This window comes from Cottoperca gobio, chromosome 23 (assembly GCF_900634415.1).
Source record: "Cottoperca gobio chromosome 23, fCotGob3.1, whole genome shotgun sequence".
NCBI classification, from domain to species: Eukaryota; Metazoa; Chordata; class Actinopteri; order Perciformes; family Bovichtidae; genus Cottoperca; species Cottoperca gobio.
Genome location: NC_041377.1, coordinates 13,449,396 through 13,462,133, shown reverse-complemented (window position 1 = coordinate 13,462,133; position 12,738 = coordinate 13,449,396). Strand labels below are relative to the sequence as shown.

General features: G+C 40.8%; 1 protein-coding gene across 1 annotated transcript in view; it reads right to left on the bottom strand.

Moving 5' to 3' along the window:
* Positions 1–206: 206 nt before the first annotated feature.
* The window catches only part of pdzrn4 (PDZ domain containing ring finger 4), a 34,673-nt gene continuing 22,141 nt past the window's right edge, over positions 207–12,738 (bottom strand). Inside the window, exons 3-9 of the mRNA XM_029462062.1 lie at positions 12,511–12,613; positions 7,546–7,644; positions 5,860–5,922; positions 3,864–3,965; positions 3,595–3,711; positions 2,106–3,158; positions 207–2,005 (exon numbers count right to left, since the gene is read on the bottom strand). Of these exons, the coding sequence (XP_029317922.1) occupies positions 1,433–2,005; positions 2,106–3,158; positions 3,595–3,711; positions 3,864–3,965; positions 5,860–5,922; positions 7,546–7,644; positions 12,511–12,613 (2,110 nt within the window). The 3' untranslated portion in view covers positions 207–1,432. The remainder of the gene's footprint in view (positions 2,006–2,105; positions 3,159–3,594; positions 3,712–3,863; positions 3,966–5,859; positions 5,923–7,545; positions 7,645–12,510; positions 12,614–12,738) is intronic.

The window sequence follows — 12,738 nt, the reverse complement described above, 5'->3', positions numbered from 1 at the left end:
ACATCTACACTGCATTCTAGATGAAGTTTTGTGGTTACTGTTGTAAATTGAAACAAAACAAAACAAAAACACAACAAAACTATTTGGTTATGTCTGGTTTTAGATCATGGTTTGACTTGTTGTGATACATCAAAAACAAACGTCATCAAGGACCTTTTCCCTCGAAACGTAATTGACCATGCGGTTTTGTTGTAAGGGAACATTATTTTAGTCCAGGGCAAAGTGGTGACACAAGAAGAATGTTAAAAGAATAGATTTTTTTCTTAATCTTTCTTTTTATCATTATTGTTTTATTACAAATATCACCAACAAATACTGAACTCAAGGCCTCTTCAATGAACTTTACAGTGAAAAGCAGCAGGTTTGAATTGAAAGGCTGCAATATGATACATTTTCTTGACTTCCCTTTCACTTAATGTGAAACATTTATCAGACGGACCATAAAAATTAATTTACAATAAATAGAAATAACAGTAAACAATATAAATATGAATCTATTTAACATTTTAAACATAATTCACACATTTATGGTTCATAGTAAGGGTTTAGGGTTGACTCAAGGGCAATTTAAGTCAGCGATTAAATTAACCGGGTATTCAACCTCTTCAAAGTTTTGACTGTGAGGTGAGGTAAAACAGCTCATGAACAATATGAGCTTTTGAAACAGCATACATCTTCAGTGCTTTAGATTTTTCAGACAACTCTGACTCAACTGACATTATCAACACAATGAAAATAGTGTTTTATGAGATGAGTTAAGGGAATTCACAGAGTTTCTAATTTCTCTTTGTGTTGGTCTGGCATACAATGCAGGCTACAGTACAATCAAATAGTGTCAACTCTGACCATGATGGTTAAGTGATACAAACATAAATAAGAAATAACAATAAAATGTTTAAGGGTACATTGACATTCAGTGTAAAAAATTCCTTACAAAAAGTTACTGAGCTTACAAAGTGTGAAAAATATTGTAATTTCCCCATTATAAAAAATGCCACTTTGAACGAGGCACGTGAAGTCGCTTCATATGCAATGAAACACAAGAATATGGAGTATGGAATGACAATACATACAGTAGTGTACATGAAGTTATTGTGTTGGTTCTGCACTTTTCAGTGAATCAGTTTGAACCAATATGCTACGAAAATAATTTGCTTTCAGAAGCAAGTCCATTAGCAAAATGCCAGTGTAGAAACAGTGAAAGGTTTTGAATGGCTGAGGTCTTGTGATGATAGAGTTAAAGAACTATTCAAACATTCGTAAAGTGATAGTTACAAAGTTGCCATAGGAATGCTACAGAAGTCCTCAGCAATGACTTTTCTAATTGAATTTCACAAACGGACACTATTTCCATAAATCAGTAGTTCCTGAAATGCAGGCTACCTGATCTGAAACTGTTCAGTACTTAGAAATATGCATTACTGTGTGTCCGCTAGACAGTTGTGACAGATAGGAAGGCGCTATGTACTTTTGAACCCTCTGGGACTCTGGCCCCATGGCTCATCAGCTCTTGGATGGTCATCCAGTTATCTAGGATCTTTTTGTTTCGTTTCTTCATCATCTTTTTTTGACTGAGCTCCAAAATATTGATCTCCTTCCTGCCCTCAGCTCCACTGGCTGGGCCCTCCTTTAGACAATCGAGGCGACTCTTTTGCATGAACTCCCTCCTCTTTCTTTGCTCCCTGGCCCGCGCCAAGTGTTGCTTCCTCTCCTCTTTGCTCCAGTAGCGGCCCATCTTCATCTCGCTCATAGCATCGTCATCTGTAGTCATACCTCCGCTCCTCTCCTCTCTTATCCTTAGTGCCCGCTCCCTCAGGATGCGGTCACGAGCAGGCCTCCGGGCCACATAGCGCGTGCCATCAGCCCGAACTTTGACCTTCCACTCTAGACGGGGTTCCCCAGGGCGTCCGCTACGGTGCACGGGATCTCGACAGACACTGAGCAGACTCAGCTGGCTCTGGGAATACTCCAGGGATGAGTGCTGTTGTAGCAGCTGCATGTAGCTCTGTAAGATAAAGAACATTGTTACCACAGAATTATCTTCAGAGGTGCCTCACTCAAAGGCATATCAGAATGAGGTTGACACTCCTCTTGATTACACCTACCTGCAGTTGCCTGGATCCTCCCTGGCCTTGATAAGGGGTTGTCTGATAGGCACCATAGGGAAGCCCCCTCCTGGAATCTCTGCTCCTCCATTTCTTTTCACACCTCTCATCGTCTGCAGGCAGGGCAGGGTCCGACTCGGACCGGGAAGGGTTGCTCTGGTCTGGGCTGCTGGAGATAACAGAGCCTGGGTCTGCTGGTCTGCTACAACTGGGTGTATCCTGCGGCTTTGGAATAGCAATGGGACAGGAGGAAGCCATTCTGAGGTTTTTCTGGTTGGTGAAGTCGATGCGCCTCTGCAGAGAATGATCAGGCGATCTCTCCATACCTAGCGGTGTCGACCTTGCACTCTCTGCCGTGTTGTAGGCACTGGAGCTGTCCTTCTCTCGGATCCTGTCGTTGTCCGACCGCTCTGGGTATTCATGGATGTCGGCCAACCTGCCGTGCCTCTTGTGTCCGTCTTTAGGGCTCCGTCCTGGTGAGCACGATGCCGGTTGGGAGGGGTTTAGCTGATTCTGGCGGAGCTGATGCGCTTGCATGATACTCTGGCACTCGAGCTCTATGCTGCACAGTTCCTCATTTAGCATCCTCAACTCCTGCTCCACTCCATTCCCTCCTCTAATGCCATCTTCGCCATCTCCGTCCACTCCTTGCTCTGTGAGACTACACTCTATACTGTGTCGAATGGAGTACACCCCACACTCGTCTCCATTCCGAATTTGACACTTAAGTTCCAGGAGTTGCTGAAAGCGATTCTCTAAACCTAGGATCGCGCCTCCACCATTGCGATTACTGGCTACCCCTTCCTGGCCTTGGCCTTTGGACAATGTCCTCGGACCCTGGGTGTCCTGTGGCACTACAGTCCCTCGTCTTGTGTGTGGATGCTCGGCCCGCCATCGCTCCCTCAGACAATGGGCTGGGGTTCGCCTGTGGAGTCCAGCCAGAAGTGGTTGATGCTCTGGACTGTCTGTACTGCGTCCAAACCCACTGTCTTTGTCTTGATTGTTGGAGGAACAGGTAGCTGTGTCTGTTGTCATCTCTTCTTCAGCTAGATGCTTGTGTATGAATAAAGATAAAAATAGTTAGTCCTCCTCAATGGCAATGTTGTTCGCTTGCAAGACCATCTTATGTTTGTTACAATTCATGATTTGGTAACCATGATCGTTTCATACCCAGGTGCTTTGGTTTCCTTACCATAACCTTATCTTAAACCTATTTGCCATAGCCATGATCTATTTCTTCAAATATTTAAAAAGATTGTCATTGAATGTTATCCAGGGTTGTATAGAATTGTCCGATAACAATGTTCAAGGTTCCATACATCACATCATGTGCTCTCCCTATCCTTTCTTTTCTGCCTTTCTTTCAATTAGCCTCTCCCTCTTTCCTACCCTGTAACCTTTCTTCCCACTTTCCCAGACACCCCTCTGCCTCTTTTATTAGACATTTTTGTCTCCTGTTTTGATGCATTTCTCCAGTTTACTCTCTCACCTCATCTCCCCTGTCAAAGTTACGTTCCTTCTGCGTCCTCCTCTCCTCCAGGATCTCTATCTTCAGTTCCTCCACGAGCTCCTGTTGATCGTCATCCAGCCATACCTCTTCCTCCAACTGAAATCACAACATCTTGTCAGAGTAGGAACTCCAGACAATCACGCTGACAGTTTGAAGGAAAGCAAAAGGCTTTTAACAGGCAGCTTTTTGACATGACACAGGTTTTCAAGATAGGGCATTGGAGCCTGTGTAGATGTGTGAGTGTTTACCTGGAGTTCTGGTCTTGTCACCAGTAGTATGATGCTCCTTGCTTCTTCACTTGATAACAAGGCAACAGCTTTCTCTCTGTCTTGCACTTCACAGCCATTTATCTGTACGTCAAAGACAAGTGTAAATGGTCATGTTAAGAGGAGTGAACTTGTAGAAAGTACCAACCACACACCCAAGAAGGACCTGTAAATGTATCATTTAACTGACATGAATGAAAAGATGAGTGTAATACAGCTAACCATTGTTCCTATTCTTGCAAGACACACCTTTAGTAATCACATACTGACACCTTTTTCTTTCTTCTTTCTGCCCATTTTCTTCCTTAATTAGTCTATTTTCACACCTTTCTTTCTTGAATCTCATCATCTGTCTTTCCTCCTTTCTCCCATCACTCCCTCCACTCCATGCAATCCGTAAAAAAGGCATGGGTAGGCTGCATGCTCGGGAAGGGGAGTCAATTGCGAGTGTGTAGTCCAACCTCATGAGAGTCTGCTCTCAACACACACCCAGACACACAATTAACTGTTCTCTGACAGGTAGCGTTCATCTTTTCCTCACTAGAGTAATGGGGCTGTCAGAAGAAGATAATAGGGCCAGCAGTACAGCAGGCCCTGCTCCCCACAATCATTCACAATACTGGGACAAAGAAACACTACAGTGAGAGAATGGAGGTAATCAGCGAGTGCTATGTACAATGAATATGGAGAAGAGCTAATGTTGGTACACTGTTGATCAAACAGCAAGCAAGCAAGTTAAGGGGTTATTTACTGAGCGGACATGCAGTATATTTCCGTCAAACTATATTTTAGCATTTTGTTTTTTCATCCATCATGCTCACATTTCAATAATAAGAGATCAATATCTCGGAAAATCTAATTTATATAAACTAACAATGGAACAATGGATGTTTGTTTTCAGGGGAACGGGCTGTTGAAAAAATGGGCTTTTGATCCAATGAGACATTTTTCAGACTATTGGGGTTTCGGGACAATGGCGTGGCACCAGGAGTGGGCAGTATACCGGTTTTTTCACCGTCACCAGTGTCACCTTGTGCCACGACATGGATTTTACTATACAACTCAACTTCTCCCAAAACACATGTATGCCTTCCTCATTTTCGTTCCTATTTGGAACCAATAAAGACTGTTTTGTTTAATATGTTTTATTTCTTAAGATGTGTTCCCCTACATACCCAATAGTAGAATCATGTTTTGAGTGGAGTATGCCTTTTCATTTTGTAATGCCTGACTATGATACTGTCAAAGCAAAACACAAAGAAAATACTGTGATATATATTTTAGGTAATTCTGCCCACCCCTAGTTGGTATGCTCCGAAGCAATGTACAGGCTCCCTTTCAAAAAGGTTTATCACTGCATATTTCCCTCTCTTACAAACAAAAACACATGGCTAAGCCTTAACGAGGGCCAGTTCACCTTGGCTACACACACCTGGTGCCACTAATTGATACACTTTGGTAATCCTGTATTCCAGTGGGAAACAATGGGCATTGAAACTATTGTACATCTGTTGTAGACTGGATACAGATACAATCCAAAGTAGAACAATTGTTTGTATATAAGGTTTCAATATTTTATCTGTACGTGTTTGGAGAAAACTACTAGGTGTTTTCGCAGCATGAGACAGAGTAAGACTGAGACAGAGAAGAGTGTTAGAGATGATGTAGTGCCTGGTGTAACTGCGACTAAGAGCTTTAATTTCCCTGCTAAAACGAGGTGATTAAATATACATACACTTGCCCAGACTGGAGACACCAGCTACTTAGCTATGCTCTAAAAAGACTGCCTTGGAGGATCTACCTAGCGGGTTTGTTCAACACAGAAAAAAGGAAACAGGTTTTTTGTAAATACAAAGCTGATATCAATGATAACATCCTGCCAGAGTTGTGAAAAATATTGAGGGTTAAACCTATACATATGAGTTCATAATATACCCTGGTGTGAATGTACTTTGGTCAATTTGATGAAAATAAGCACCTGTAGAATACGATCTCCTTCCTTGATGCGTCCATCTCTTGCTGCTAAGCTGTTTGGCTCCACCTGCACAAAAGTGTTTGAAAATCAATGCTGACAGCCAGTCATTGTGTATCTGTTTTCTCCAACAAACCCACCAGTGATGTACCGCTCTCTCACCACTACTGTCTCATCTCTGCTGTCAGGAAATGTTTTTTTCATAAAGAGAAGATGCTTATTTTCTCGCTGACAACCTCGTATTTTTCATATGGTACAGTTATTGGTGCTGATGTATTTTTGCTTCATCCTGAGTTTAGCGACTGACACTGACTGAGGTACATGTAAGTCCTTGACATTATACAAAAGAGCATGTGAGTTATACATGAAAAAACCCCAACTAAAAACAATAATAGTTGCAAGTATTTATGGCACCGATATGATCTTTTTTAGCTGAATGAATAAGCATCTCATATTTTTCAAAAATGCATCCCAGTGGAAGCCCTCAATAGCCATTTCATAAACTTTGTTGTTCTTGCATTGAAGATCAAGAGAGAGAGCTACATGTGGGAAAAGAAAAACCTTAGTGGAAATGAAGAGAAGACTCACGCACTTCCCAAAGTCACACCGATGCTATCCATAAATGCATTTTAATGAGGGAAATTAGCATTTCTATCCTTTTATCAAACATACAAAAATAGATGCTGTCTGTTGGTGGGAAACTGCTTTCACAATCTGTTGAGGTTCAGCAAGTTTTGTATTAACATTCCGATTATTTGTCTTGTTCATGAAGAGCAGGTGAAAACCAAAGAAATAGCTGGCAGAGTTCAGAGATGTATATATATGTAATTAAATAAAGACTGAAGGAGCTAAATATGCTGTAATTCTGCCATTTATATCATTATGGCAGCATTATTATCCCCATAGCAGCTCTTACTGCTCACATGTTTGCATTTTTTGTTCGTAATGGGATTGAAACTGCACCTGCAGTCAAATAAAAAAAAAAATCTAATTCAGTTTGTAGTGCTTAAAGCCCTCATAATTCCATCATTCATTCAATTGTCATTTTGTCTTATCCCCAATTGAGCAAGAGGGTGTTTTTTTCTTTGCTGCAAATCATTAGAATTTAAAAAAGAATCTCTGTAATAGATCCCCTCTTTAGTGTAGTGTGTTTGGTATTCAGAGGGTACAGTAAATGTGGCATGTAACATACTTTGTGGAGAAGGTTGTCGTTCTAAGCTAATTAAACCCTTCAATTAAAACAAGTCAAAGGAGGAAGAATGAGGAGGAATGAGAACGGCAGGACGGGAATCACATTTCAAACTTGACTTCCTCTTTGGCCATGCGTGGCTCATTCAGAGTTGATATTTGACTGGCAAACACTTTTCTCTCCTTCCTCCCTCATTCACTTCGATTTGCTCCCTGCTTCAGGAAGTAAAGATGGGAATTCAAATGGGATTTCATGCCGTCTTTTAATAACTTCCTGCTCCAAAGGAAACTGATAATGGGACCCTGAGTTTGATTTAACGAACATGCAGCCCTATCTCTATCAGACCTCATCATGGAGGTAGGTAATTGTGTGATCGAAAAAAAAAATATTATCATTAAATCGTTAAAAAGCATTAAAAACCAAGCAGTTAAGTGTGGTGACTATATTTTTTACCCATAAGTGTCAGTCTAGGAAGTGCAAATAACGTGAACATCTGTCCCTACCTGGCTGACATAGATGCCGGTGTCCTCCTCATCGTCAGTCCTGTAGCACAGCGTCAAGCCAAGCTTCTCTTGGCTATTCTGCCTGAACAGCTCCACTTCCTGTTTTTACAAACAAGTCATGGATGTTTTAAACCACAAATATTTTCCAATCGTTCACCTGTTATGAGCCCACATTTTTCCCAGCAGATCTCATGGATTCCAAAATCATATACTTTCAAACATGGAGTTTATTCATCTGTTTTACAGAGCAGCTGAGACAATATCACCCATGGGAGATGAGGTCCAACTTAATTTTTACGCTCTACATCACCGTTACTAATCACTCCACAGTGTTTTGTTGTTCTGCAGACATAAGTAGTGTGATTGCTCTATGTAGAATATGGAGGCAATCTTTTACACACACACACACACACACATACACACACACACACACACACACACACACACACACACACACACACACACACACACACACACACACACACACACACGCTCATAGTTATGCACTAATGAGGACTGTTGCATCTCCAAACCTTAACCATAACAACTGCATGCCTAACCACCAAATAGAACAAATCATTCAAGCATTAATCAAGATGTATTTGTTCGCTAGATATGGAGGAAAAACTAAATACCTATGTACATTGAGGTGAACGTTTAGCAGATACATTCCTAACTACAATGGCACTCGGATAGCGCAGACCTTTGACAAGGCCAATGGTGCATTCACGTGCTCTTCGGATCTTCCCGTCTCTAGAGTTGGGTCGTCGTACTTCAGACTTCGGTGTGTTCATGAGCTTTAAGTTGTAATGTGGAAACAAGATGCACACTACAAAGGAGACCTATTTTATAGCTCAGTGTGTTTCCAGTATATGCATGGAAACGAAGAGCAAAGGACACAGATCAGATGAGGCATGAAATGTGTACCAAAATATTCCCAAACTTTCTGGATTGTTGTTCCATAGAAAGCGGGACAAATCTGTTCTCAATGCTGCCCTTTGAGTGGTGCACCAGTCAGGAATGAGGATAGCTTGTTACTAGCTAGTCTTTAGCTAAAATAGCTTTAAATCAGATTGCCAGAGAAAAAGGTGTCTAGTCGATTGAGCAGGACATACACACACAGGCTGAGGAAGCTTTCAGGTCTGAACTGGTTTAGTCCCTTGGATTCTTGGTCTGCACAGACTCACAGCACAATAAACACACACACACACACACACACACACACACACACACACACACACACACACACACACACACACACACACACACACACACACACACACACACACACACACACACAGGACACAGCTGAAAGATAAACAAAGCCCCACCATGTGTCTTGTACATCAATGAAATGAAAGCCTGTCAGTATCAAACTGATCCCAGCATGTGGTGGTATAAAGGGGCAGGTCATTGATGGCTTTAGTGATGATGATATTTCATTGGCTGGTCTTTTCCCTTCCCACAGGAAATGACTCTAAATTTAGCCTGACTCGGTACTGCCTCTTTTTGATCTCTGCTAGTGTATAAAGGTAATCATATAAAGATAACTCGAGGGTTAATATTTATTAACCCCATGCTGCCAAATTCATTTCAGCGCTGTGAAGTTGTGAAAGGAGGGGAGTGGGGTAAAAAGGGGGATGAGAATTGGGGGCATGAATTAAGGCCCAACCATTTTCTGTCATGGGAAACAACGATAGCAAAGATTGACAGGGGAAGTAATTAATTTCTGTGGCATTTAACCCCCTTTGCAGACAGCACTGACCTTCAAAGGTTGGGGTGTGTTAGGAGTTTATAATATTGTTACACCATGCACTGGTCTTGACTACCCACACTTCTCACCAGTTTAGCACATTGGCTGATTTGTACAAGCCCTGACAGTGAAATAACAGCTACATACAGTGAGATCAGACAGCGCCTTTATGTCAGTGCACATTGGTTTGTACGCTGAATTGTTGGAGTCAGTTATCGTAGTGTGAAGTCCACTGGTGAAGATGCGTGGACCGTGGGTGCTGAAACTGAGTCTATCAGTGATGATTGGATCATAATTTGTGGCACTGTGGAGTTTAAATTTGATGGAATTTATCTTCTCAATTTACAGTATGTGGTTTCCCAATTTAAATTGGAGGGATCACATTTACCACATGTTATTAACATAAATAAGAAATGAAGACATGTAACAATAGGTGGTGTGCTGTCTTGTCACATTAAACATCGGTTTGTAACATTGCAGACTTATATGCACTTAACTGTTACTTAATGTTTCATAAAAAAATAAATAACTGCCTAATGTTCATTGGCTTATTGTTTCCACATAACAGAGGATCTTTTCCGCTGCCATTTGTATCGCTTTCAAATGAGAGGTTTCCCATTGATACTGTTGTTCATCTGCTTCGGTGCTACTTGGTCTATGCAAACCAATTTGGTAGAAGTTTAAGAGAACCTCAACACATACCATTTAATGTTGGCAGGGTGGTAGCTCTTTGAAGTGTGACAAAATAACCCCAATGATGTCATCAAGCTTATCTTGGATAGGGTTAAAGAGTATTGATTTTTAAACATAAACCTGTGCTGTGAAGTGCGGGTGTGGATTTTGAAAGATGAAGGCATTTATCAGGCAGTGTTAAAGATAGTACCTAGTTGCATCATGGTAATTGTAAGATCAAGCGTTTTTGGTCCTTGGCCCATACTAGATAGTAAAAGACTAGATATCTTGGCCTGGTGTTCACCATTCTTCATTTATGATTTCTAATGATATAATGATTTAACACATTCTGACAAAGCTCAAAAATACTTTTTATTCTTGTACTACTCCTTGCTAGCAAATATTGTTTTTGTTTGAGAGGATTATAAAAAAACGGCCTTTTATGATTAGCATCCATTGACGAATAATCTGCCATTATTCAACATTACTTTCCCTGGGAAGTAGATATACATATCCAAAAGAGGTTGCAACTGTCGAGAAAAGGATTAACTCAGATATCAACGGCAGCATTTTATAGCAATTCTGGATATTAGAAGGGCAATGGCTTGCTATTCCACTGTGAACTCACAATCAAAGATATGAAACTGTTCGCTTTGAAAGTCTTTTTCTACATCCTCTACATCCTGTCTGCTACTCGGCAGGAGTAGCAGTGTAGTATTATGACAGCAGGAGTACCCATGTGTACAATCAGTTTGAAGTGAAGCTACCTGTCAGAAGTAATGTTCGTAGGAATGGCAGCCCTATTCTGTTCCATCCAAGAGGAAAGCCATTCATGTTTCAGTTAGATACACATGGATGGAAAGAGGTAAGTGGACGGCTGATTTGGAGTGTGTACGCCTGGCGAGGGGGGGGGGGGGGGGGGGGTGGGGTTCACAGCTGGCAGCAGAGGAATCCTAATGACCCACAATGCAGTTTACTGAACCAGGAAGTGCCTATTAAACCAGGGAGGACCATTGACAGTAGCAAATGCCACCCATCACTGTCACCGAACATGACCTCCAAGTCCACAATCTGAATGGCATGATGCATCTGTGACAATTGGGACACTTGTCAGTACAGGCTGTATGGCCGTTAGCAAATGTTGGCGTGCTTACATGCTTAAGTAAGGTGATGAACTGGCTTAACGATACCTTCTAAACATCAGCATGTTAGCATTGTCATGGTGTATAAAACATTAATCCTGAAACGATGTCTCATCTTCAATATGTGTGTAATTAGGGGCAATATGGACAGAAGTTTTAACACATGGTAATGATAAAAGAAATGTTGCTTTATTGTATTTAGTATCGTAAAAAAGCACAAATTGTGCCATTCCAAACCAGGAATGTAAAAGCCTCCTATTCAAAACTGAGGTTTAGTTGGTTAGTAGTTAGTATTTCGAGTCCTGTCTACCATAAGCCAGACTGAAGTCTATAAATACAGTAGATAAGTCTCATTAAATACATACCATTGATGGCAGCTAAAACTGAACATATTGTAATTGATTAATCAGTGCAAGGTCTTAATATTCTATAACATTCACCGGAACAAACTGTGAGGTCTTGCTTTTTACCACATAACATTGACAATTTCTGTTCAACTTAAAATGACTGTCTGAAAAAAGTATTTCTGAAAGAGTGTGCATGATGAAAGGGAAACTAAAAGCCTGTGAATGAAACACACAATTCAACAGAGAGGCCTTTCCGAGAGGGAATTTCTTTTGGAACGATTATATAAAGAATGGCCTTCAATCTTAAACCCAAGGTCTTTGCTATGCTACGCAGAACAATCTAAAGCATAGATGCAGCTTTCACAAGGGGCAGCCAATTTTCTTGTATTATTGTGGGACTTGAGCATTTCACATCAGGGCTATATTTGGATTAACTCTTGGGATTGTATACGAAAAGAGTGGCTTTATGTCCAACTGCATTCAATCTACGTAGTTGGAATAGCTTTAATTTATTTAATTTAGAGAATCTGAAGCTTCAAATAGCCAAATACACATGTCTATTGCAAGTGTTGTGCTGTGTGCATCCTGATACAGCATTATCACTTTTTTGATTCTTTATTAGAGAACTGTATACTCTGCATATCACTATCAAGTCACCAGCATAATGAAGACATCATTTCCAGCATCCATCTAATGATGGTAAAATAAAGCACCAGAGGAAGGATAATGAATTGTCCAAAACTGTTCATCCTCTGGGAGCCTAAATTTGGAATGATAAATTCCCATAGTAATTTGCCCTTTTATGTTTTTATTGCTTTTAGCATTTTTTTAATTATTTTTTGGGCATTGTGTGCCTTCATTGGATAACCAACAGTAGAGAGATGACAGACTTAACCTCTGTGGACCATAATGATTTATACCGATCAAGTAATCTTGTTCTGGTCCAAAGATGTGGACAGATTGACTGAAAGGCAAAAAACACGTAACTGTCTCAATACAGTATAATTACTTTAAAGTATGCTCGCTACAGCAGAAAGATGCAAAACCGTACCTCATACTCATACTCTTCAGTCCTCTCCACCTCTGCTGGGATATTGGACAGGTACTCTGGACATTCATAAAACTCATGCTCCATGGTGTGGATGGAATGACAACTAGAGAGAGAAAGAAGAAGAAGAAGAAGAAGAAGAAGAAGAAGAAGAAGAAGAAGAAGAAGAAGAAGAAGAAGAAGAAGAAGAAGAAATAGTTATGTTAAAGATAATTAAAGTGTCTTTGTGGT